This window comes from Radiomyces spectabilis (assembly GCF_025331425.1).
Source record: "Radiomyces spectabilis strain NRRL 2753 chromosome Unknown BYT42scaffold_19, whole genome shotgun sequence".
Taxonomy (NCBI): Eukaryota; Fungi; Mucoromycota; class Mucoromycetes; order Mucorales; family Radiomycetaceae; genus Radiomyces; species Radiomyces spectabilis.
Window position 1 is genome coordinate 335,752 of NW_026251944.1, and position 22,345 is coordinate 358,096.

A 22,345-nucleotide genomic window follows, 5' to 3' on the forward strand; every position below is an offset into this window, starting at 1 on the left:
GCTGGAAAAGATACAAAGCGATTAACATGACATGCCACGTTCGTGTCATTCTAGTTTCGATATGCGACTGTTGTTCCTTTTTTTTTTTGCACACTTGCGTGGAAAATCCGAGCCTTCAAAAACCGAGTTAAAAGACAAGTGTGATACACTCAGCCAAAAGTAATCCTTGATTGTGTCATGTTCAAACTTGTCGCCCATCCGCGCCCCTTTCCAAAATAACCAGCATGGGAATCGGAAGCAAAAACCATTTGCCAAAACTTATCTGAAGGACAAGACAAAAGATACTAATTTTGCTTCATTTTCTATACGTTCTAAAAAATCTTTGGTCTCTTATTATTCAGTGATTCAAAACAAACAATAGATACCACCTAGTGTTAATCTTTTTCGAAGTGGTTAGGTGATGTGACAAAGTACGACATTAATTCCTGTAAACAAAACGACATCCGTTTCAAGAATGATGTGATATTTCATTGCCCGGTTTTAAAAAAAATTAAAGTGCGACAGGTTTGACTTTTTTCTTGCGACATGACTTTGGGCAAAAAGGCATATCTTGCCCATTTTTTTTCGGTCGAGTTTTTCTGTTTCAAACTCCTTCGTTCAATGAATGAATCCCCACGTTGATGTTCATCGACCAGGCGGCAGCAGTGTAAGCAGCGACATGCTGGAAACCATTACTTACTCCAGCGAAGATTGCACACCCCGTTACGTTGAAGGTCCTGATGGCAATGAGATCTTATGTGACTCGCCTGAACCTTCGGAATTACCAAAGTATTCCGCACCCGATGACCAACCTCAAGATCCAGCCTCCACTCACCTGTCTGCTTCGCCTCCACGACGCTCCCACTCACGCCACTCCCATACCGAACGTGCCAAACCCAGAAAACGAATAGGCAATTACACCCTCGTCAGTACCCTTGGATCGGGATCCATGGGAAAAGTCCGTTTAGCGGTGCATAATATCACCCAAGAAAAGGCAAGTCAAGAGTCTTGAGCCATGACCAAAAAAGAAAAGAGCAGAAAAAAGAGGAGGGATGTCGTAATAGCTGTACACATTCTCATAGTGCGTGTACCACGTGCTAACATTGACTGACCATTGTATTTGTTTTGGCTTTATCTAGTTGGCGGTGAAAATCGTTCCAAAAGAACACGCTACACGAGGAAAGAAAAAAGATAAAAACGACAATCGTCAAATCCGTACTATCCGCGAATCCAGTATCATGTTGCTTTTACACCATCCTTATATTGTCAGCTTAAAGGAAATGGTGATGCTTGATCCTTACTACTACTTATTTATGGAATACGTCAACGGCGGGCAATTGTTGGATTACATCATCGCCCATGGCAAGCTCAAAGAAAAACATGCGCGACGGTTTGCTCGACAGATCGTGAGTGCACTAGGTAAGTTTCTCACTACACACTGCTTGAGAGCAGTTACCTTTTTATTTTCCTTGCGTACGTGCGAAATATTAATATGGATCACGCCTTTAGATTATTGTCATCGTAATTCGATTGTGCATAGAGGTAAAGAAAAAAAAAAGGATCAAATATAGAAGGTAATACAAACCATGCAATTTTTTTTAAAAACTCGGTACGATGCCTTTTTTAGATCTCAAGATCGAGAATATCCTCATTTCGCAATCGGGACACATCAAAATCATCGATTTTGGATTATCGAATCTGTTTTCACCTCGATCTCAATTGAGAACGTTTTGTGGATCGCTCTATTTTGCCGCGCCAGAACTTTTGAATGCCAAAGAGTACACTGGACCAGAAGTCGACGTGTGGAGTTTTGGCGTCGTGCTTTACGTGCTTGTATGTGGTAAAGTCCCTTTTGATGATCAAAGCATGCCGGCACTCCATGAAAAAATCAAACGAGGCGTCGTTGACTATCCTTCCTATCTCAGTTCAGGTAACACTTGTTTCTTCATTTTTACCACGAGTACAGATCTTTTTGCGATGCGTGCAATTAGGGAAACATGATGGTAAATTTTTTGTTTAGATTGCAAAAACTTATTGTCACGGATGCTGGTGACGCAACCGTCTCATCGAGCTACGATATCCGAAGTCATCATTCATCCTTGGATGAATCGAGGCTACAGCGGTCCCGTGGATAATCATCTGCCTGAACGTGCGCCTTTATCGTTACCCATCGATATGGAAGTCGTGCAAGGGATGACTGGGTTCGAGTTTGGTACGGAGGAAGAGATCAAGCAACAACTTGAAGAGATCATCATGTCAGAACAATACCAAAACGCCGCCAAAACATTGGCCGAACGAAGTGCGCAAGTCCACCATCAGCAACAGCAGCATAGCCATCATCACCATCATCATCATCACCAAGGCGTTCAACGCTTCGGTGCTTCTCACAGCCATATTTCCGGTCGAAAGACGTTTCTTCTCCCTAATGACGACCCTCAATCGATTCCCGCCGCATACCATCCCCTTGTGTCTATTTACTACCTCGTCAAAGAACGCATGGATCGTGAACGACGAGAGGGATCCGAATCGATTGCCAGTGATTCACATCATCCCCTCGATGCACCTTCCTCGTCTTCTTCCTCATCGGGTCTACGTATGCCGACCATTGCCATGCCCGAAGTGGCCCACCCGAGCAACGCCATCTTTGATCACTCGTTATTTGCAAAGGAAGAAGATGGGATGCATGGACACCAAGGCATGTTTGGTCGTGCCTTTGCTTCCGGCGTAGCGTACGGAAAGAAAGGGAAAACCAACATTCGTGTCGACGATGAAGGCCATATTATTGATGTGGATCGATATCATCGATTTGAACACGGACTAACCCGGTTATTTAGTCGGACGTCCCGTCACTCGGATCCTTCGGATGAAGAAGATCCGCCATCGGGGCGCCGCTCGTCGCGCGAATCCGGGGTATTACGACGACTCAGTCATGCCATGGGCCGTAACTCGATTGACAATGGCCGCACGCGTAACCATACACGAAATAAAAGCGTTACCGTTAGTTCCTCCGCTGTCACTTCACCTGTTCCGATACCGTCCAAATCCGAAACGCGAGGGGAAAAGCCACCGGTGGGCGACCGTTCCTACAGCACAGCGTCGGCGACGCATCAAGGTGCGGCTTTGCCGAGTCCCACTACAAGTCATCCCACGACGGGCGCGCCATCCAGTGGATTTGGTCAACGATTCAGTAAAATGCTTTCAAGGCGAACCACCACAGGTGATGTCGCCGAATCGGCCCCGCCCCACAGCAGTCACCCTCATCGTCCCTTCCATCCGCACTCCCTCTCCCATCAACCACACGCACGCAACCGACTACCAGACGCCTCGACGGCGGTGAACTCCAACCCTGTGAAAGAAGGCCGCATTGCCCTTGGCAAAGCACCGGCTCAGGAATTACCGCTCGTGGACTCTTCCCGACGGTCCTCAGAAATGGCCCACAATCATCAACAGAACTTTCCACCCACTGCGCGGGGCGCGATTCAAACGGGAACCGCGGATCAAGTGATTAAACCGGTGTTTTTGAAAGGTCTCTTTTCCGTGTCGACCACATCCACCAAGCATCCTTCGGTGATTCGCGCCGACTTGATCCGAGTACTGGAACGCATCGGCGTCAAGTGGCGCGAAAGCAAGGGCCGATTTGAATGCGTTCATGTGCCTAGCATTGATATGAACCGTGTCATCAGTAGAGCCAGTTCGGGTCAAGGGGACAATGAACGTGGTGTGAATGGGCATGATACTATGGCCGCGGTAGGTCCAGGGACCAGTCAAGGAAGCAGTGGTAGTAACGGAAGTAGCGGCAGCCAAGGGCAACCTATCACAGTTCCCGATCTCGTTGTTCGTTTTGAAATTTACATTGTCAAAGTGCCCTGGCTTCTCGGGATGCACGGTTTACAATTTCGCCGGATCAGTGGCGATATTTGGCAGTACAAAAATATGTGCAGTAGAATTCTCGCTGAACTTAAACTGTAATCTCCTCTCCTTTTTCAACCCTTTATGTACACTTTGTTTCCCATATTTTTTCGTTTTGCATTTATTTTTTTCTCAAGATCTCAATATCATATACAATAAGTACCATCCATACGGATATATCATATACATGTGGTATTAAAGGTTTGACGTTCAAAGCATGCATTTTGCTTGCCTTTGCCCTCGAATCGTTGCACAAGTATAGTATCATACACTGGACCCATTAGGTCCAACTGAGATATGATATGTATTTACAGATTTGTCCGTTATTGTGCTGGTTGTTATTTTCCCTTCTTCATGCTTCACAACAAGGTCAATGGGGGGGGGCGCATAAAGACTGATGGATCGAGAATTTTGTGATGAAAATGAAATTCATTACACCCAATTTTTACTAGGCGAAATAAAATGCAGATTGTCTAAAAGGGGAGAGGAGGATAGAGGAATGTGAAAGTCTACACAGAAAAAGAAAAAGAAAATTGAACAAATGATTTGAGGAACAGGATGAGTGTAGTTCTTATTCATGCGATGATGATGGGTGTTGCTGACGGCGATCTTTCATGAAAGCATCGACCATGAGATTATATGTTTCATTATGCAATGCTTTGTACTTGTTGTGATGTTCATGCAAGCGCACCAATTCCGCTTGCAAACCCGTAATTTGTGACCGCAAAGCTGTGCTGGAGTCTTGAGTCTACCAAATTGAATAACACACTATAAGTAACCTATATGTATACACACACACACTTCTTTTTCTTCGCTTTTACCTCTAATTGGCGTAACACGTTCTCGACCTGATGGATCTTTTCTGTTTCCGATGGTAAGGACGTGTACAGAGGGCCAGCCTCGCTGAGTTGTTGATGATGGCGGAGGTCCATGGACGTATCACGAATGTATTGCTCAGATCCTGTTCTGCGCTCTTCGTCCTCGGATACCACCGCACGCTTGAATGGTTTCCATACCAATGGCGAGACCATTTGCTTCCCTGCGCCCGCAAGCAGTTCCATCGGTTTCAAAATGCACGCCACATGGGTGACAGGACCCTTGTGTGATTCAAATTTACGGATCGGTTGACGACTCGATACATCCCATACAATACAATTGCCATCCTCTGATCCACTGATTAATAAACTGCCGTCGAAAGAAAGACTCAACGAGTGAATGACACCACTAAAGAAAAAAGAAATTCCCCGAAACAAAAAAAATGAGTATGGAGGGAATATAACCGTGCGGAATGGTTTGAGGGGACTTACGTGTGACCTACAAATACGGCACCGAGGCTGCTGCTACCGGAAGAAGATTCAAGGGCACCATTGACGGCTTTGACACCCACGGATTCGACTTTGCCCATGCCACCTACACTTTCAACGGCATCATACGTTTGCTGTTCACGTCGACGATAAAGTTCCACAGAGTAAATCTTATCCTCGCAAGCGGCAAATAACATGGTTTCGGCAGGATGAACGCAAACCGTGGTGACGGCTTTGGGGAAGAGGAAGGTAGTGAGAAGTTGGCCGGTAGCGAGATCCCATAATTTAACGGTATGATCCATAGCTGATGTGTAGACACGAGTTGTATTGAGACCACCGTGACCGAGATGGATGTCGGTGACAGGAAGGGTATGATCAGACCAGGAATAGAGAGGAGCAGGACGTGATGAGTTGTCGTTAAATTCGTCGTCGACCATTAACAGCTGGGCCATTAACCAAACATTGACGGTAGCGTCTTCACTGGCGGTGATTAAGGCTTGATCATCGGAAGTGAATGCCAATCGCGTAATACGTCGATAGTGAGCTTCGAATATGCGAACCAAGTTACCGGTGGCGAGGTGCCACAAGTAAACCCGACCGCTGGCGGTGGCGGCAGCAGCATAAGTTCCTTGATTGGAGGCAGCTACGCTGACCATTTTTTCGGTGGTGGGCATTTTGTGCAGCACTTGATCGCGTTGCCATCCGTAGACGTTGAGAACGGCACGATCGGTTTGAGTGGTAATGATGGCACCTGTTTCCAATGCTTGGCCGCGTTTGGGAACCAACGCGAATCCTCCCTTGGGTGAATGACTTTGTTTGAACGAAAATAAGGTGGATCCAGAACGGATATCCCACACATAGATGGTGGAATCCGTGTTGGATGCTGTAACAGCGACTTCGGTGAACATCGCGAGTTGGAGTGGTTGGTGGGTTTGGTATTATTTCTGTTTTGTCAAAAATTTCCCTTTCGAAAACCCCGTGTTGCATTATGAGCCCGAAGAAATGAGGAAAAAGGGGACTGGGTGTGATAAGCCACTTTATCCCACAAGAGGCAATGATGACCAAATAAAGTAATCCCCCCCATCATACATTCCCTTTTTCGCAAACGTTTCGGTTGCAAGTAATCTTTGTTTATTTGTTTGTCAACTTTTTTGGTGGATCAATCATGAAGGATTCCTATGATCTTTACTCATTGGGGAAGGATTTGACCATTAATAGGTTTCTTGAGACGGAATGTTCAGCAGAAATATACGGTATCGATGCTATCAAAAGGCCAGCAAAGAGATCATGATACATATAAAATAAACAACAAATGTATTCAATCACTTCATCTCATGCTTTCACTGGCTCGAAATTTTCTTTATATATATATTTCCATTGCTTATTTTTCATGACATGTGAGCAAAAATGTATACTTTTATATCCCAAAATTGGACAACATGATATCATTGAAGATCCGTCGCGTCAAAATCTGGAACACAATAAATCGAAAGTATATGATACAGTTGGACATTTGTCCAATACAGGTAGTCAGGAACCGCCTATCGTTATTACACCGCCTTTTGGGTCATCGTCCCATGGGCCGAACTTGCGGACATCGTGCAAGGGCCGCCCTTTTTCCGTCCCAGTCCTTGAGACCACTTCCAATTATGGGTTTCAACAATCGTTGCACAAGATATGAAATACATACTGTCAAGGGGGTCAAGTGGGGTGTTTTCTTGTTCAACGAACTGAGGGCATGGTTGCGATAATTCTACATGCTTCCACCACGGCAAAGAGAATCCCATCATGTTTCACAAGAAAAAAAAAACGCAAATAGAAACCCCATTTGAAATCATTCACAACAAGAAAACGATGGTCCCGGGGGAAGAAAAATTTTCTTTTCACTTTTAGCTCGAAAAGAAGGGCATGACGCTAAAATTCCACTTTTGTAAATGAAAGAAATTCCGAAAGAGAGAGGCATAGCCCGTTTTTTTTTATTTGATGTTACGCGAGTAAAGTGGTGTGCATCTGGCGACTTGCATTGGTTCCTTGTCGGGAAAGCGTCCGCCAGGAAACCAGCGTAAACGATGAACCGTTGCTGAGAAGCGGAACCAATAACAAGTCACAAAAATTAAAATAATATCCAATCATCAGACGCAAGAATCGACGGATCCCCAATCCATGCAAACTTTGTTGCTGTCAAATGTTGGCGGAGATTCGAATCCCGAATAGAGTGGGTAAAAGAATGCCAATGATTGGATGGGATCGTGGGAAATCTGAGACGCTGGCTGGACTTGCGGTGCAAAAAAAAATGAGATTTTTCTTTGGTTGATTGCCAAAAAAGGCTATCACCACCGGGCCCAGCCAAAATCTGTTGGTGATTAAATTTTTTTTTTTCTCTTTGGCATCATGTGGTTTCGCAGTATATCGCTTTTTCCCCCTTTTTCCTTTTTGCTATTCTTTCTCTCTTCCTTCTTCTTCCTCGTACTTTGGGTTTTTTTCTTTGAGTCCACTGCTTGTCTGTTCTCATCCTTTGTTTTTTTTTTGTCTCCTGTTGATCAAACCTTTTTCGTCATTTTTTTGAGGATATCCTTTCCTTCATTGGTCGATTTCTGTATGTGCATACGATGATCTGCTCTGCAATGATGACGCAAGAACAACCTTTTTTGAACGAGCCATTGCCATCATCGATTTCTCCTGAAGAAAAGCTCGCAGCAATGATGGTCGATGATGAAGACGATAGCGCGGAAGACAATGATACAGATTCTTCTACCGAGGAGTCCAGTCCACCCACCACTACCACCACTACCATGACGAAGCCTCAACCTCAACCACTCTTCCTGAACTTTACCTCGGATTTGTCGCCTCAAAAGATTGGAAAAAAGAAATCCAAAGCCGCGAAACGTCAAACTGCTTATCGAGTCAATGGTGTCAATATCCTGAATAGGTAATTTTAGCCATTCTCTCTCTATTTCTTTCTGCACGTACACCTGTCGATGGACCTGATGAATTCGTGACGGCATCCATCAGGGGCTGTATCGTAAAGGATAGTTTGGCTCATGTCCAATTTTTTTTCACATTCTAAACAAATCATTGTCTTGTTACAGAAATAATTTGGACAGCAAGACGGCGATTGAGCGGATTCAAAGACGACGTGAAAATCATAATCACGTGGAACGACGTCGGCGAGATAATATCAATAACGCTATACTGGAGTTGTCTCAAGTGGTACCCAACGCGATTCATCCTGGACAAAAACCGAACAAAGGCAACATTCTAAAGTTGGCTTTGGATTATATAAAGGTACATAGAGTCGGGTCTTTTTTTCCGAACCGTCGGTTTTTTTTTTTCTTCAGTGAAGGCCAAATTCTGTGGAGGAGGGAAAAAAAAAGTGGATTCTGAGTAGGTGACTGTCGGATATGGTATTAATTGCCTTTTTTAGGCTTTGCAAGCGGAAAATACGTTACTCAAAAATCAACTGGGCGAACCGGATGAATTGCCCGGAGGTGAAGGTGCAGCAGGAGCGGTAAGAACGCCGATGGAAGAACAAACATACTCGATGGGTTCCTGTGGATCTTCGGCAGAGGGTCCTTCAACGTCCGGGTCGACCTGTTCTCCAAAACTCTCACGAATGGTCCTGACCAAATCCACCTCCTCGAGTATTAAACAGACCATGTCCTTGCCGTCGTCGCCCATGCAGTTGGGACAACCGGACGATCCTTCTTACATGCGTCCTTCTGCATTTGCTTTACCGCCTTGTCGGTCCAATCCAGTCGCTGGTACAGTCACCCCATCGACGGCTTATTCCTCGTCGTCTTCCTCGTCTTCGGCCTCCTCCTCACCTTCCGCCTCACCTTCCACGTCCGCCTTGCCGGCTGCGACGTCCATGATCATGACCTCCAGTTATTCCCCACAACAACCGGTCCACCATCATCATCACCACCATCATCACCCTGTTATTGTGCATCCTTCGCTTTATCCCTACCAGGCTCCTTCGCCATCCTCCCCATCCACCAACAATGGTTTACCTCCCTCTTATTACCCGCCACAATCTCATCAACCTCAGCAGCAGCAGCAGCCACAACATCAACCACCACCAACGCAACATTCATCTCCTTCCTCAACTGCGGACACTTGTTTGCCCCACTCTCCCCTCTCTGCATCCCCAAAACATCATCTGTCATATCCTACGGCGACAAATTTACGTCCTCTTTTACCGGCAACCAAACCATGCCCTCCTTCGGTTTCCTCAGGATCAGCTCATCCACCACCTCCATTGCCTTCTTTACGTATGAGTGGTTATGAAAAGATGTATGGTGGCGTGTGTCGTTATTAGTTTTTTCTCGAAAACTTTCTCTCATGCTCTATGGTCCCCCTCCATCTTTTTTTTTTTATATATTACCCCACATTGTTGGTCTTTTTTATTTTCTTCTTCTTTTTCTCTTCTTTATTTGACGTTTTTCTTCTAATCTAATCATTCATGTATATAATGTCATTCTTGAGAAACAAATACAATAAACTATAGGAAAACAGGTGAAATATCATAAAATATTTGGCTATCATAGTGATCGTTATAAACCCCATGTTCCTGGCTGCGGGATGGATCAATGAGTCATAAATGGCGTGACGGGTAATTAAGTTATATGGGCATAGACAGCTATGTTTTGGTCATTCGTGTAGCAGTCATCAGTAGGTTTTTCTTTGTATTGACACGGTCGCGTTTATCTTTTGAAATTGCAGGCACCGGTGCGACAACCATTGGTGTACTTTTGGTGGAACGCACAACGACCGACAACGCAGGAGGCGGATCTGATTCCTGAACTGCATCTAATCGGATTGTGCTACTTAACGTCGTGGGAAGATACAGCTGTGATACGGCGCGGTTTTCCAAAAGCGGGCGCTGTCCATTGCCCTTTCGTTGCGATAATTCATTCAACCGGCGTAAACGTAGTCGGTATAGAATAGCGTCAATTGTTAACTCAATTTGTAGATGGTTCTTGATAATCGACATTTCTATGTTATGCACATCACCAATGGATAAACGGATTATATCAGTACTTTTTTTCCATCTCCCTCTTTTTCTCTTGATCAAGTGGTCTTACTTGGCCATGTAGCTCGTTCACCACATACGATTGCTTCGGCGACGGTTTCGGGAGTGGGATTGGAAAGTACTTTGAGAAAATTCGCATAACCCACATCGGGGATGATGGTAATATCGCCCGAGTATTTTTGGGACATGATGGCCTGAATCTTGTAGAAAAAGGAAGGCATCACCCCGAGCTCGGTCAACTGGCCATGGAATGGTTAGAAACGATTACTAAAAAAAGGTTGTACATGCTTAATTCAGTATGGCGTGGACTTACCTGTGTGCAACGGTGTTGAACTTCCGTTTTCGCCATGTGCATACAGAAATTCATGGCCTGTCTTGCTAAGGACGGCATGGTGGTTTTCTGCAAGAATGGAATCACATGCGGATTCACTGGTCGGCGACCCATGCTCAATCAGATCTCTGTTATACATGTACTTAATTGATTCGTGTGGCTTACCTTGACAGACAATAAAGTGGTTGACATTGAATAATTCAGATAATTTGTTCATCGGCAAATCACTAGGGTAAAAGGGTCATCCATTAATTTCACGTAACAAGAACACGGGTTGTATGATGTTTACTTTTCTACCGAGCCGTCAATGTAAAGTTGATCTATTGATGAATCATAGTTAGCATTACTCATGTTTGCTATCCTATCCATTCATTCATTCATAAAACGAAGAAGAAGAAGAAGAAGAAAGAAAAAGCTTACCACTCGGATTCCAAGGCACAATGTTGCCATTTTTGTCCTTTGCATACAAACGAGAGGAGCCGTAGAATACCGGTACTGCGCAAGATACGGCTCTATAGGTTTGGCATCATTAAGTGGGAATGTATATTGTTCAATTCAGCTCACGATTCTACATACACTGCTGACCAAATCAACTGGTGATTTACCAACAACGTCAGTATCCGTTTTGTACTAGCTGTCAAAAAGATTGCAGAGTAGATTTCAGCAAAAAAAAAAAAAGAGTACTTACCACATCGGGGGCTGTCAAATAATTCAACAGCCGAGGCATGTCATACAGAGTGGAAGAACTCACAGTAATATTCAGAATCCACCGAGTGCGATTGAAAGCCTCCTGTGCATGATGATATGCTTGTGAGTCTCGTTGATATTTTTGCGTAAAAAATAACAGACTGCGGTCCCACTTGCCTGAAAGGTGAGATCGCCTATATTGGCCCGCATGGCTTCAGTCAAGATGTTGACATCGTACAGCTGACCGTGCGTTAATAAACGCTGAAGTCGCATCATAGGTGTATCTGGATGTCCTTCACGCTCGAATACATCCAGTTTGACCGACAGAGGATCAAACATGTGTGGAATTTCCTCATCCGTCTTTGTACACACAAGCGCTGCAATGATGCTGCCACTGGAAGCGCCCGAGATAATTCGTGGTAAAAGCCTTGCACGATGAAGGCACTTGATTACACCAATATGGTTCAGCCCTGAAAATATATGGCTGGTCAATACAGTTTTCATGGTTAGGTGGAGTTTCCGTGAGCTGTACCTAAAGTGCCGCCTCCGCTCAACAGCAATGCGGTTCGTCCAAAACTTTGGCGGATATTCATAAAAAAGTCATGTTTAAACTTCAGATCAAGATCAGGTTCTTCTTTTTCATCGGCTGGTTCGTCGCAAATCCAGTTCAATTGTCGGATCACTTGGTCAATGTACGATGAAATGAGATCTTTTGTACCCACTCGTGAATGGCAATACAGCTGTGGATATTATGTCAGCTTTTTTTTTCTCATCGCAATATTAAACAGCTGGCCCCAGCGTGGGATCCTTTTCCAGCAGTTCATGAAATGCATCATCATTGTTACCTTGGGATTGCCCATATCACCCAAATTCCTGGCTAAACTTGTACGAAGGGCAAAGATCATGGCCGATTGACTCTGCTGCAAACGCACGGTTCGAAGTTGATCAAGTCGTGTCTGAATCAGTTCCCAGTCATAGTCGGACGACCGTGGATCTTGTTTCCAGGCATTAAGACCTGTAAATGAAGTGTCACTCAGTTTGTTCTCTATCGTATCGGAATAGCATACACTATACCGTCGATATCGTCCAATATAGATGCAGCCTCAGCCCACTGCTCGTAATTGGTGGCCACCGTTAGCAGGTGATTGTAGTAGGCTTTGGGATTCGAAGCATTGGCGAGATGTCGGTACAGCTTCTAAAAAGGGGGTTCAGATTTTTTGCTGCAACATGATGGTACGTAGTCTATTTCTTACAGTAGACCAAAACGTGGCCACATCCCAGGAGATGGACTTGACATTGCTGGCTAATGACGAAGCATAAGGCTGTGCGGTGGACATGGTCAACTGGGCTAATGAAACTGTGGTCAAGTCGTCCGTAACTGATGGCTTCTCTTCCATTTTTGTATATCGTTAATATCAAAGATAAATAATAAGAAAGATACTGAATTACCTACGCATAATAATGGTTCACATAATAATAATAAAAAAACGCAACCCTTTTTTCACGTGTCAGTCAGGTCCAGCACAAGCATGACGCTGATCTCATGCAAAAATCAAGCCTTGCATCGTCCGTTTTTTTCAACTCCGGCTGATGTTTACATGATGTGATGCATGACATTGGTTTTTTTTTATCCTCGTGTTGATGTGATACACAGACGAACCTGCATTCTCATCATTTCGTCTAATGGAAAGAAAAAAAGAAGTCAAGTTATGCGCAGTGGGTACACCCCATTGTCATTGATGACAGTCAAGACTAAACAACGTCATCGAGCTGGGTAGGATGAGATGGTACTTGGTGTTGCTCGATTGTGCTACGATTAATCCCACTGTCGTACCTCGTGAAAGCGAAGCACTATTTCACTATTTTACTTCCAAAAGGTTTACAATTGTGGCACAATTTCATTATGATGTTGTCCTGGTTATCTACTGTATATTCAAGATGCCCTATCCAAACATGTTATGCTAACCAGTACATGGTTACCCGTTTTCTCCAGCATATGGAAAAAACTATTCATTCCAGAGCCACTTTTTACTGACATGCAATAGTGCTGGGAGAGCTTTGAGTCTATGACCCAGTCTGAGCATTCAGTCTGTCGATGCTGCAACCCATATACAAAAAGGCGGGAATCATCGCTTCTGGGTGGGGCGCATGTTGTTCATCATCTGCCACCATTTCTCGGTGCAAAGTATTGAAGATACTCTCATTACCATCCACCGTTGGCAATGTTGTCCAAAATCAGCGGGAATATTGTGATGTACTGTATGTGTGTTTTATTATATGATGCAGATGCTATGAATAGTATATATCTATGACGTGGATCGTAGGGTGGATCTAAAATTACGGATTTTCTGACATTCTCTTCGAAGATTTTGGGCTCGAGGCGTATCCCATTGGCTGGAAGCGAGAAACATGCGCGCGTATCGGATACATATCTCTTCTCTAAAATGACTGTACAACGTTCGGTTGTACTGGCGCTGGTAAAATGCAGGAAAGTTAAGAAACCGTTATATTCATCGTATTATATTTCTCCTTTTTTCTCTTTTCAATGTGGTACCTCTTTTCGTCGTGTTTTTTCGGGGTAATCATGCGTCTGATGAATGAGAAAATCGTTGGGTACAACAACATAGTCAATACCAGACAGATAAATCTCGTAAAGGCATGCGGCTTTGTTGGCTCCGTAACCGATAAACCGTTCATCGCACCATGGACTGTCTTCTTTCTTGTAAATGATGTAGGGCTCGTAGGAAAAATCGTATTCGTCAACTTGATACAAGTCCGTAGCGTTATACCAGCGGGAATAATCCGTCGAACCATGACCTTTGAGCCACCCTTTGTGGAACATGTCAATTTTCCCGTCGCCGACCTGCTGCAATAGCTCGGACTTGGTTTTGGGAAAAGTGGCCGCATCCACTCCGTCGGCTTGCAGAATGTATTCAAAGGCGGGCACCACAAACGCTGTACGGCCTTGACGAAGGCGAGCCATGATGTCGGCGTTCCCGCGAATCGACTTTTGTAAATCGGTGCACAGATGGAAATCCACATCGAGCATCATAATATAATTGGTCCGCGCAAATAATTTGGCAACGTTGCGCCACATGTTGAATTGTCGGTCATAGGTATCCAAAATTAAATGGATATCTACATATTTCTGTACATCTGCGTTGCTTTCATACATCTCCTGAAGCGCCGTCAACGTTTCGTCTTTGCTCTCATCGTCATTGACGTGAATGGCCGCCGAAATAGGTCCTAGAGATTTCGCGTTAATAACAAAAAAAAAAGTGTCGATATAATAAGTTTACCTTTATAATGGGTGGCTAGACGGCTGAGCACCGGGAAACGATCGCGAGTGACGAGCGTAGCCATGGTAATATCTTCTGGATCCATGCGGTTTCGCGCCTTGTAAAAATAGGAAGTGACATTGGAAGGACCCATGGCCGAGTTGAATATTTTGGACAAGACCAGCGATTGGGATACAGGCAGTGACTCATCTACTTGGTTTCTGATTTAAAAAAGACTGAAGCTCCTGCCATGGACGCGTGGGGCGTTGGGGTCAAGATGCTTACCACGAATGGTGGACCATTGGACCACGTTGTTTTCCTCGTTTGAAACCGGTTTGTTGTCAACAGGCAGGTCATTTTGCTTTTTTAGTGATAAATTGGTTTGAAGGTCGCCGTCTGCTCGAGGGCGGATAGCACCGTTGTGAGTAGGGGAAGAATAGCCAGTGTATAAATGATTGCTGATAAAGAGTAGCGAAATAACGGCATAGCTGAAGAAAAGGTATCTAAGCCATTTCCACTGTGTTTGAGTCGGTTCTAATTTCATCGATATTGAATGCTACAGCGAACCAGCGCGAAATCAAGGAATGCAGGAAAACGAAATAAAAAGTTAACGAAAAAAAACGGCCGTCCACCAGGTGCTAATAAATTAAACGAGTGCTAGAAGGGCGGGTAAAAGGAGAGAACTGAGTTTCGGTCGACCCACGATGTAAAAAGTAAGAGACAGAGAACAAGCTTGACAATAGATACGGTATTTCTGTATTTATGAAAGAATAAAAAAGAGTTTAATTTGTCGGAGGTCGTACAGAACCGATGCTCGATTACCAAATACTACATGGTGCCACTGTAATTAATCCAGTTGGCAGAAAGAAAAGAAACAAAAGAAACTAGTCTTTCTCCACTAACACATTGCTTCTCGACTACATTTCCATATAACAATGAAAGCCAGCAATAAGAAAAGGAACAAATAAAATATGACGTTGTAAAAATGACCCTGGCAACATCCGCCGTATGGTCGGTCGTTATTTTTTTTATTAGTTTTCAATACGATAGGATGTTTTCCTATGATGAGCTAGGAAAGAAAAAAAAAAGGAAATAAAAAAAAAAACCAGGGCGATCCAGGCGCGTGTTGAATTTTTCTTCGTTTTAGGCCGAGTCGTCCTTTGTGTAATGTCCATAGACCAAGTCGTAGCCATCGAATTCGTAGAGGATACGGTCCGTACGTTGATAACCCTGCATTGAAGACATGGAACGCACCATATGGCTGTGACTGTGATATTCTTTATGGTGGGATGTAAAGAAGGTGACAGTGAAGGTTTCGGGGCCGAAAATGTCAACAACTTGATGCACCAACGCTTCAATAGGAGAGATCTCGCCATCACCCGCATGCGAATCCTCCACAGGTATATTTGTTTCGAAAGACGCATAAGAGCAATCAGGCTCCGGAGTCACATGGATGGTAAAATAACGATCATGGCTCAATCCGTTGCTCGAGTAACCGCAAGGTTCGAATAAGAACGAGTCGATGTGAGCCTCTGGATAAAGACGGCCGATACCGGTTTCCTTATCGACCCATTGTCCGCCCACCGTGCCCGATTCGATCTGTGTAGCATCATGATAGAACTTTTTCATTTTTTCAGGGTTCAAGCGGGTCATCAAGATCTCGACGGTTTGATCGGGGTACGAATGTCCAGCATTACCAAATGGAGAAGGATCTTCCGTATCGGAGGTGATGGGCGTAGAACAGCCGCTCATAATTTCGCGCTCACGCATCGCGCCTTGCAAGTGATAAGGATGCGAACGTGGCTTGGGATGATGAAGCACATCGTCGGCAGGTTTGGTCAAATACAAATACCAATGATCGGCTGCTACTTTACCAATTTGGTAAGCAGAACCATTATCTACAAACAAAAAAAAAAAGTCAATTTTTTTTTTCTTACAAGTCAAAATTTTCCACACAAGCAGCCAAGCCACCGCCCAGGCACGATCAAAAAGATTTGCACAGGCATGAAATGAAATGAAATTGACAAGATAAGCAGTAATAAAATAACATACCGAAATATTTATCCAAGAAATCCACTTCGTTTTGCCATGAACGATGAGGACCCGTTTGACGTTCGGGGAACATGAATGCTTTACGAGAATAAAAGACACGCCAAACTTTTTCGAAATCACAGTATTGCTTGGCAATTTCCAGTAGACGTGGCAATGCCAGAAGAAGGGTCGTAGTGCCACACGTTTTGAGGATCAGCTTGTGGGGATAAACAAACATCGATGACTCACTGTCAAAACAATACAGAAACAGAAAAAAAATCAATGAGCATGGCGTAGGGAAGAGTTAGACAAGGGAAGGCGGCAATTTTGAATTCTTCTTACCTCAAGAGATAGGCATCGACGTCTTCATTATGAATGACATTGAGAACGGTGCACTTGACAATGGAAAGAACATCGTCCCACACAGGACGGGGTACCACCCGTAAACCCGAGTGGCGAATCGTCGTACTGCCATGGCGATGTGACCGAGGCGGACTGAAACGTTCTACAAGTTCTTTGTCGTCCATGGAGCTGCTGGTGCTGTGATCATCTTCGGCTTCCGAGGATTCCGACGAAGAAAGGTTTTGATGATCGTGCAATCGGTTCGGCGAAGGAGAGAACCAGATTTCCAAGAGTTTTTCGGGCCCTTCAAAGGAACCTTGTTGTGCTGAATAGTTGTCGCCAGGAGCGCATACGCTGAGTTCGACCATGATATATAATTTGATTTGCGAGATGGAAACGTCGGCCCGTTTACAATATACAGTTGTCTAGGGGCAAAAGAAGACGGGAAAAAAATATGTAGTTGGATAGGGTTGCAAGTAGAAATGCGAAAAAAAAGCAAGCAAGAAAAAAAGAATAAGAATAATAACAAGAAACAAGAAAAAACAAGTCTAATTGAACAGAGAGGATGTAGTATTCGATATTACAGAAACGTTAGTAAGGTGGTGCGGCAGGAATGGAAACGCTAGGATGCATAGCAGGGTGGGAGGGGGAATAAGTATAGAGAGGGTGCGTGTATAAACGGCAAATGTGTTCAATGAAAGCGAGTGCTTTTGCTGTTCTACGGTGGACGAAAACGAAGACTGTTTTCCAAAGCAGAAGCACGGACAAGAGGAGGGACGAAACGGCCTACGGTGTGTTGCGCTTGAACGGACGGGATGATGTGTATAAACAAAAATTGCACCAGCAGTACCAAGCACAAGGTCTCCGCCGGGAATATGTTATTGTAAAGAAAAAAAAAAAGACAACAATTCCGGCTGAGAGTTTTGCAATATAAAAAAAAAATATTTCCATTTCACTTCAGCATTGAGGTTGAATTGAGAGTAAAACTTTTTTTTTTCTCATTGAGGCGGTGAAGTCATAATCATGATTGGCTATACATGGGTCGGGGTTAAAATTATGAATTAGCGTCACTTTGGATGCACAGTGCTTGTCACCATAACACCTGCTCCCCTGTGGATTCACCGCGATACTCTTTGTACTTGCGACATATTCATTCTGTAATTTTTACTATGACATCTATAAGCTTTGTGTCAGTTGTTAGGGATAATGGCTGGATTATTGATCGGGTAAATACTGCAGAAGACTGCTTTAATTTGACGATTTCTCAATGTTTTCCAAAAAAAAAAAAAAAAAAAAAAAAAAAGCCTGCGTGGATCTTTTTTCATTTATTTGGAAGCACATGTTGCACGGGTAATTAGAAACGGCTGATGGCATGCCAAGTGAAACCATGGAACTTTGGCGATAGAGAAACACCCGCAGTATTCGGATCGTAGAATTAAAAATTCCATAACCCATGTCAACACCTTTTGCCATTATCTATGATGGAAGCAAAGCGCTCGTGCAGAAAATGACGAATGGCTGATCAATTCAACGAGGTTGAATAAATGAAAAAAAGAAATGGCAGGGAAACATAGAGGTGGGTCCAATGATAATGCCAGTATTTTCTTTTCTGTTTTTCAGCGAATCATTGCAACATCACGGTTAAAAAAAAAGAATTCCAGCGGATTCCTTATTTCATTTTATCCACGAACATTTCAACATTGACGTTCCTTTTTTTTTTTACTCCCCACAGATAAGCCGTTGCCTACCATGGCCATAAATGAACCGGTGTAATGCCTAAAAAATAGCTTCTGACCTGATTTGACTCCATTTCTTGTCCCACGTTGGCCTTTTTGCTATCAACTAAAAAAATTGATGAAACACACTCGTTCCCATGGTGCGGCTTACTCTATTTGCTTGATCCGTTCCTTGCATTACAGTAGAGATTCGGGTACGACGAGGCCACAGCCGTGACACAGGCACATAAAAACTGGACCCGACAGCGGCCACGGGAACCTGAACAACATAGCAGCAAAATGACTCGATCGAAAAATCCCCTCTTTGTCTCATGTTTTGTATACTTGTTTCTATAATGCTTTCAGGGTCTTCTCGCACCGAAAATGCACATCGTCATCATCGCTGGATGTCTTGAGAGTCAACCAAAGCAGAAATCATTCATTAGTTATTTGGCTTTATACTTTTCAAGTCCTATAGAATACAGTAACACTTTCGTCTTGCGTTGCACAGAAGCATTCACGGTTGCCTATGCTACGCACCGTTTTAATATAGCCTTTCGTCGACCGTGCAATCGGAACAGCGATAAACAATCGATCAGGTTTTTTCACTTTTTGTCTCCGTGTTTTACATGCCCATCCCCTGTTGACAATTTTTTTCGTTACATCATAGTACAGCGAAAATACTCAACTACGCTTTGCATCGTTCGATCGATTTCACGTAACCACTGTGTTATTCGTAAGAGATTAATCGCAAACGCCAAAAGAAAAATTTACGTTTCGGGTTGGCAACTGGGAAAGTTGGATGATTGTTCAATAGGAGGCCGCAAAGATGACCTCCCCTTTTTTTTATTGATTCATTCCGTACCACCTGTAACCCAAGTCAGACATTCTTTTCCTCAATGCTTCACTTTTTGCGGAAATTATAAGGTGCATTTACGCTCGCACAGACACAAGAGAAGTTTATTCTGGATCAGCCACAAAAGAAGAGGTGGATGAAAAAAACTGACCAAAAAAAGAGCGACGGTTTTTGATTTGCCGAAAAGGACATTATTATCATCATCATTGTTTCATCGGTTGTTGCATATCAGCTGCCGAGGTAACACAAAAGGGAAAGGAAACGTTTCCGTTTGTGTAAAGAGGAGAGAAAGAGGAAACCATATTCCCTATTTCCCTTGTTTTCTCTTTCGTTATTATTCAACGAAGGACGATTTGCTGGCGTCAATTGTACAACAACAACAACTGGAAAAAAACAAGGATTATCAATAAATAGCAAGTCAAATCAAAATACCCAAAGGGTCTTTTTTTCCCCTTCCCACCCATTTATCTCACAATAGAGCGCCCTGCTTTTATTTTACCCATTATATCACTAGTCCTGGCCTCTTGCTTACTTCCTGATACACTACAGTTTTTTTGTCACCTCCATCTCTGCTCTTTGTCATACACCCGTTGCGTATCCATACATAGATCATGGCCTCCTCTTTTGTGCTTCCAAAACTGTTATACATATGCTTGTATGCTTTGCTCGGATCCGCGATACCCTACCTGTCTCTTTTTTACGATGAAGCACTGCATTTACCTTCCAAACAAATAGGTATGGTGTTAGCCATTGCCCCCTTTGTCCAGTCAGTGGCGTGTCCCATTTGGACGGTCGTAGCCGATCGACGACCACAATGGCATGGCCCGCTCATGGCTATTCTTGCTGCCATTGGTGGTGTGAGTGTCATGAGTCTCATGTTTCTCCCGGGATGGCTGGTGAAGAACGACAGCACCTCTTCTTTCCTGGAATCGCCTGATACCGAGTCGTTGACGCTTATGGTGACAGCGGCGCTCGCTCTTGTTTTCGCGTTTTTCGGTCAACCCGTCACCGCTTTGGTCGACAGTGCGGTGCTCAAAATGCTCGGGGATCAAAAGATTTTATATGGTAAAAAACACGCTCGAGCCCCTTTTTTTTTTTTTGTTAAGCGGAGCTTGGTCACTCACCTGGGTATTGTTATATAGGCAACCAGCGATTGTGGGGTTCCATTTCCAATGGGGTCAATATTTTGATTGTCGGTCTTTTGATCAGCAAGGTGGGTATCAACGTGGCTTTTTACGTGTTTGCCGCCGGGGTCACTTCGTTTGTCGTTCTTGCACTCTTCACCAAAGTGACCGATAGCAAGGAAGAAACCGCGTTTTTCGTGCCTCCCCAGGATGACATGGTCCAAGACCAAAGACAACCACTTTTGAAATCACCCAATCATCCTATCCGTAGCAACTATGTGAATCCGCATGAACCGGAACTGCCACTCTCAACGTCCGTCCGTTCCACTTCCTTCTTTTCAGCGCTTACCAATGTCTTATCGGGTCACAGTGTCGACCAGCGACCTCCGCGAGTATCCAATTACGCCTATGAACCCGAAGAAGCCATGGCGCGTCGCAACAGTTGCGCGAGTCACGCTAACACTGTGTTCTTGGAAGATGATAATAACCATTTGCATCTCTTACGAACCACCACTACTTCCATTGCAGCACGTGATCTTCAAAACGAGGCCAACGAACTCATGTCCAACATGGATCAATTTCCTCCACTGGGTTTGGCTCTGTCACATATTCCTTCCATCGATGTTTCCTTGGCCGGTTTTGCCGCTGTGGGGGATCCCGACACGCAGCCGATTGAAAAGTCACAATTGCGATCGCCCAAAGTCTGGACGTTCCTTGTCACGACATTGTTGTTCGGTATTTCGTACTCCATGATTGCCCAGTTTCTATTTCTGTTCCTACGCAACGATCTTGGCATGGAATCGGCTCTGATTGGCTGGACAGGACCTATCGGTGGCGTGGCTGAAGTTTCTACATTCTACGTTTCCAAACAGGTAAAAAAAAAAAAGATGCGCAACCAAAAAATTCGTATCTATCTGCGAGACCCCCATTGATTCCATCCACTGACGTTCTAAACTGGTTTTCTTTTATCTTTTCCGGGAAACCCCAATGGTCTATCATTAGCTTGCTGATAATTACAGTATCACGGCGTTGATTACGTTTGCTCACGTTATTCTCGTGGCTCGCAATATGGTGTATACATTATTACAACCGTCTCAATTGGTTTCCACGGCGGTCGCTTTAGGCATGCAACTGGTGAATGGTAAGTTGAAAGGACCGATAAGGTGATTGATTGATGACGGCACTGAACTCATGCGTGGGTGGGGTGTGGGTTCTAGGTATGTCGTACGCTCTGATGTGGGCGCTCAGCGTCAATCAGGTGGACTCCTTCTTTGCTGAGGATCAGCGTTCAATGGCACAGGGGATTCTGGCTGCGTTGTTCTCCGGTCTCGGGTTTGGTCTTGGGTGCATCTTTGGCGGTTTTGTTTACGGGCAGTACGGTGCTAATATGCTTTTTGAAGTGTCAGCTGCCATTGCGCTTCTCAGCCTTGGCGTCTTTTTGCTGGGTCGATGGTCACGCTCATGAAATATATACAAGTTTAAATGTATCTAATAATAAAAATAACACTGCATGCACGGCATAACACTAATTATCCATTGAAAAAAAAAAGCTCCTTCAATTCAATATGTGTCTCCTTAATAGTTCATGCGCCAATGCTTTTCTTGTCACCACTCCTTCAATCTTAAAACTTCTTTGTTCCTCGCGAATATTCGATTCATTTTCCCCTGGCTTACTAATGTCGCAAAAAAAAAAGCGCCAAAAGAATTTTTGTCTGAGCTTCCAGCCACGAGAGACACCATCCTTTTCATAAATTTGA

At 44.1% G+C, this 22,345-nt stretch overlaps 7 protein-coding genes across 7 annotated transcripts; 3 read left to right on the forward strand and 4 right to left on the reverse strand.

Annotated features, from left to right (window-relative positions):
• The first annotated feature begins 292 nt into the window (after positions 1-292).
• On the forward strand, positions 293-4,081 carry BYT42DRAFT_167466 (uncharacterized protein). The gene is made up of 5 exons (XM_051562348.1): positions 293-973; positions 1,119-1,398; positions 1,489-1,521; positions 1,607-1,909; positions 2,000-4,081. The coding sequence occupies exons 1-5, from the start codon at positions 605-607 to the stop codon at positions 3,946-3,948; spliced, it is 2,934 nt and encodes a 977-aa protein (XP_051418206.1). The 5' UTR covers positions 293-604; the 3' UTR covers positions 3,949-4,081.
• Positions 4,082-4,206: 125 nt separating this feature from the next.
• On the reverse strand, positions 4,207-6,162 carry BYT42DRAFT_649391 (quinon protein alcohol dehydrogenase-like superfamily). The gene is made up of 3 exons (XM_051572769.1): positions 5,196-6,162; positions 4,710-5,112; positions 4,207-4,636 (listed from the first exon to the last, which is right to left on the reverse strand). The coding sequence occupies exons 1-3, from the start codon at positions 6,098-6,100 to the stop codon at positions 4,460-4,462; spliced, it is 1,485 nt and encodes a 494-aa protein (XP_051418207.1). The 5' UTR covers positions 6,101-6,162; the 3' UTR covers positions 4,207-4,459.
• A 1,433-nt stretch (positions 6,163-7,595) lies between these two features.
• On the forward strand, positions 7,596-9,706 carry BYT42DRAFT_590221 (uncharacterized protein). Its single transcript, XM_051570473.1, has 3 exons — positions 7,596-8,121; positions 8,282-8,477; positions 8,617-9,706. Exons 1-3 carry the CDS (start codon positions 7,802-7,804, stop codon positions 9,508-9,510), a joined length of 1,410 nt encoding a protein of 469 aa, XP_051418208.1. The 5' UTR covers positions 7,596-7,801; the 3' UTR covers positions 9,511-9,706.
• On the reverse strand, positions 9,707-12,679 carry BYT42DRAFT_590222 (acyl transferase/acyl hydrolase/lysophospholipase). Its single transcript, XM_051570474.1, has 13 exons — positions 12,496-12,679; positions 12,317-12,437; positions 12,088-12,257; positions 11,775-11,982; positions 11,420-11,712; positions 11,244-11,345; positions 11,132-11,148; positions 10,976-11,067; positions 10,845-10,875; positions 10,721-10,782; positions 10,538-10,653; positions 10,277-10,463; positions 9,707-10,187 (listed from the first exon to the last, which is right to left on the reverse strand). Exons 1-13 carry the CDS (start codon positions 12,637-12,639, stop codon positions 9,832-9,834), a joined length of 1,899 nt encoding a protein of 632 aa, XP_051418209.1. The 5' UTR covers positions 12,640-12,679; the 3' UTR covers positions 9,707-9,831.
• An 869-nt stretch (positions 12,680-13,548) lies between these two features.
• On the reverse strand, positions 13,549-14,674 carry BYT42DRAFT_596174 (glycosyl-transferase for dystroglycan-domain-containing protein; the record flags this gene model as incomplete). Its single annotated transcript, XM_051570922.1, has 3 exons — positions 13,549-13,716; positions 13,797-14,488; positions 14,542-14,674. The coding sequence occupies 3 exons, from the start codon at positions 14,672-14,674 to the stop codon at positions 13,549-13,551; spliced, it is 993 nt and encodes a 330-aa protein (XP_051418210.1).
• Positions 14,675-15,639: 965 nt separating this feature from the next.
• On the reverse strand, positions 15,640-17,419 carry BYT42DRAFT_167650 (adenosylmethionine decarboxylase). The gene is made up of 3 exons (XM_051562350.1): positions 16,894-17,419; positions 16,573-16,799; positions 15,640-16,418 (listed from the first exon to the last, which is right to left on the reverse strand). The coding sequence occupies exons 1-3, from the start codon at positions 17,259-17,261 to the stop codon at positions 15,664-15,666; spliced, it is 1,350 nt and encodes a 449-aa protein (XP_051418211.1). The 5' UTR covers positions 17,262-17,419; the 3' UTR covers positions 15,640-15,663.
• Positions 17,420-19,786: 2,367 nt separating this feature from the next.
• BYT42DRAFT_590234 (major facilitator superfamily domain-containing protein) lies at positions 19,787-22,123 on the forward strand. The gene is made up of 4 exons (XM_051570475.1): positions 19,787-20,529; positions 20,607-21,460; positions 21,591-21,729; positions 21,806-22,123. The coding sequence occupies exons 1-4, from the start codon at positions 20,076-20,078 to the stop codon at positions 22,051-22,053; spliced, it is 1,695 nt and encodes a 564-aa protein (XP_051418212.1). The 5' UTR covers positions 19,787-20,075; the 3' UTR covers positions 22,054-22,123.
• Positions 22,124-22,345: the final 222 nt, after the last annotated feature.

Bases quoted from the DNA above. Each gene is read 5' to 3' on its own strand.
- BYT42DRAFT_167466 (XM_051562348.1), top strand. From the start codon at position 605: ATGAATCCCCACGTTGATGTTCATCGACCAGGCGGCAGCAGTGTAAGC. The intron at 1,399-1,488 runs GTAAGTTTCTCA...TCACGCCTTTAG, and splicing joins ACAGATCGTGAGTGCACTAG to ATTATTGTCATCGTAATTCG. The intron at 1,522-1,606 runs GTAAAGAAAAAA...TGCCTTTTTTAG, and splicing joins TAATTCGATTGTGCATAGAG to ATCTCAAGATCGAGAATATC.
- BYT42DRAFT_649391 (XM_051572769.1), bottom strand. From the start codon at position 6,100: ATGTTCACCGAAGTCGCTGTTACAGCATCCAACACGGATTCCACCATC. The intron at 5,113-5,195 runs GTAAGTCCCCTC...TTTTTTCTTTAG, and splicing joins GCCGTATTTGTAGGTCACAC to TGGTGTCATTCACTCGTTGA. The intron at 4,637-4,709 runs GTAAAAGCGAAG...TCAATTTGGTAG, and splicing joins ACGTGTTACGCCAATTAGAG to ACTCAAGACTCCAGCACAGC.
- BYT42DRAFT_590221 (XM_051570473.1), top strand. From the start codon at position 7,802: ATGATCTGCTCTGCAATGATGACGCAAGAACAACCTTTTTTGAACGAG. The intron at 8,122-8,281 runs GTAATTTTAGCC...GTCTTGTTACAG, and splicing joins GGTGTCAATATCCTGAATAG to AAATAATTTGGACAGCAAGA. The intron at 8,478-8,616 runs GTACATAGAGTC...TGCCTTTTTTAG, and splicing joins TGGCTTTGGATTATATAAAG to GCTTTGCAAGCGGAAAATAC.
- BYT42DRAFT_590222 (XM_051570474.1), bottom strand. From the start codon at position 12,639: ATGGAAGAGAAGCCATCAGTTACGGACGACTTGACCACAGTTTCATTA. The intron at 11,983-12,087 runs GTAACAATGATG...TAATATCCACAG, and splicing joins GTGATATGGGCAATCCCAAG to CTGTATTGCCATTCACGAGT. The intron at 10,783-10,844 runs GTAAACATCATA...CTTTTACCCTAG, and splicing joins ATTGACGGCTCGGTAGAAAA to TGATTTGCCGATGAACAAAT.
- BYT42DRAFT_167650 (XM_051562350.1), bottom strand. From the start codon at position 17,261: ATGGTCGAACTCAGCGTATGCGCTCCTGGCGACAACTATTCAGCACAA. The intron at 16,800-16,893 runs GTAAGAAGAATT...TTGTTTTGACAG, and splicing joins GTCGATGCCTATCTCTTGAG to TGAGTCATCGATGTTTGTTT. The intron at 16,419-16,572 runs GTATGTTATTTT...TTTTGTTTGTAG, and splicing joins TTTCTTGGATAAATATTTCG to ATAATGGTTCTGCTTACCAA.
- BYT42DRAFT_590234 (XM_051570475.1), top strand. From the start codon at position 20,076: ATGGCCTCCTCTTTTGTGCTTCCAAAACTGTTATACATATGCTTGTAT. The intron at 20,530-20,606 runs GTAAAAAACACG...ATTGTTATATAG, and splicing joins GGATCAAAAGATTTTATATG to GCAACCAGCGATTGTGGGGT. The intron at 21,461-21,590 runs GTAAAAAAAAAA...GTCTATCATTAG, and splicing joins CATTCTACGTTTCCAAACAG to CTTGCTGATAATTACAGTAT.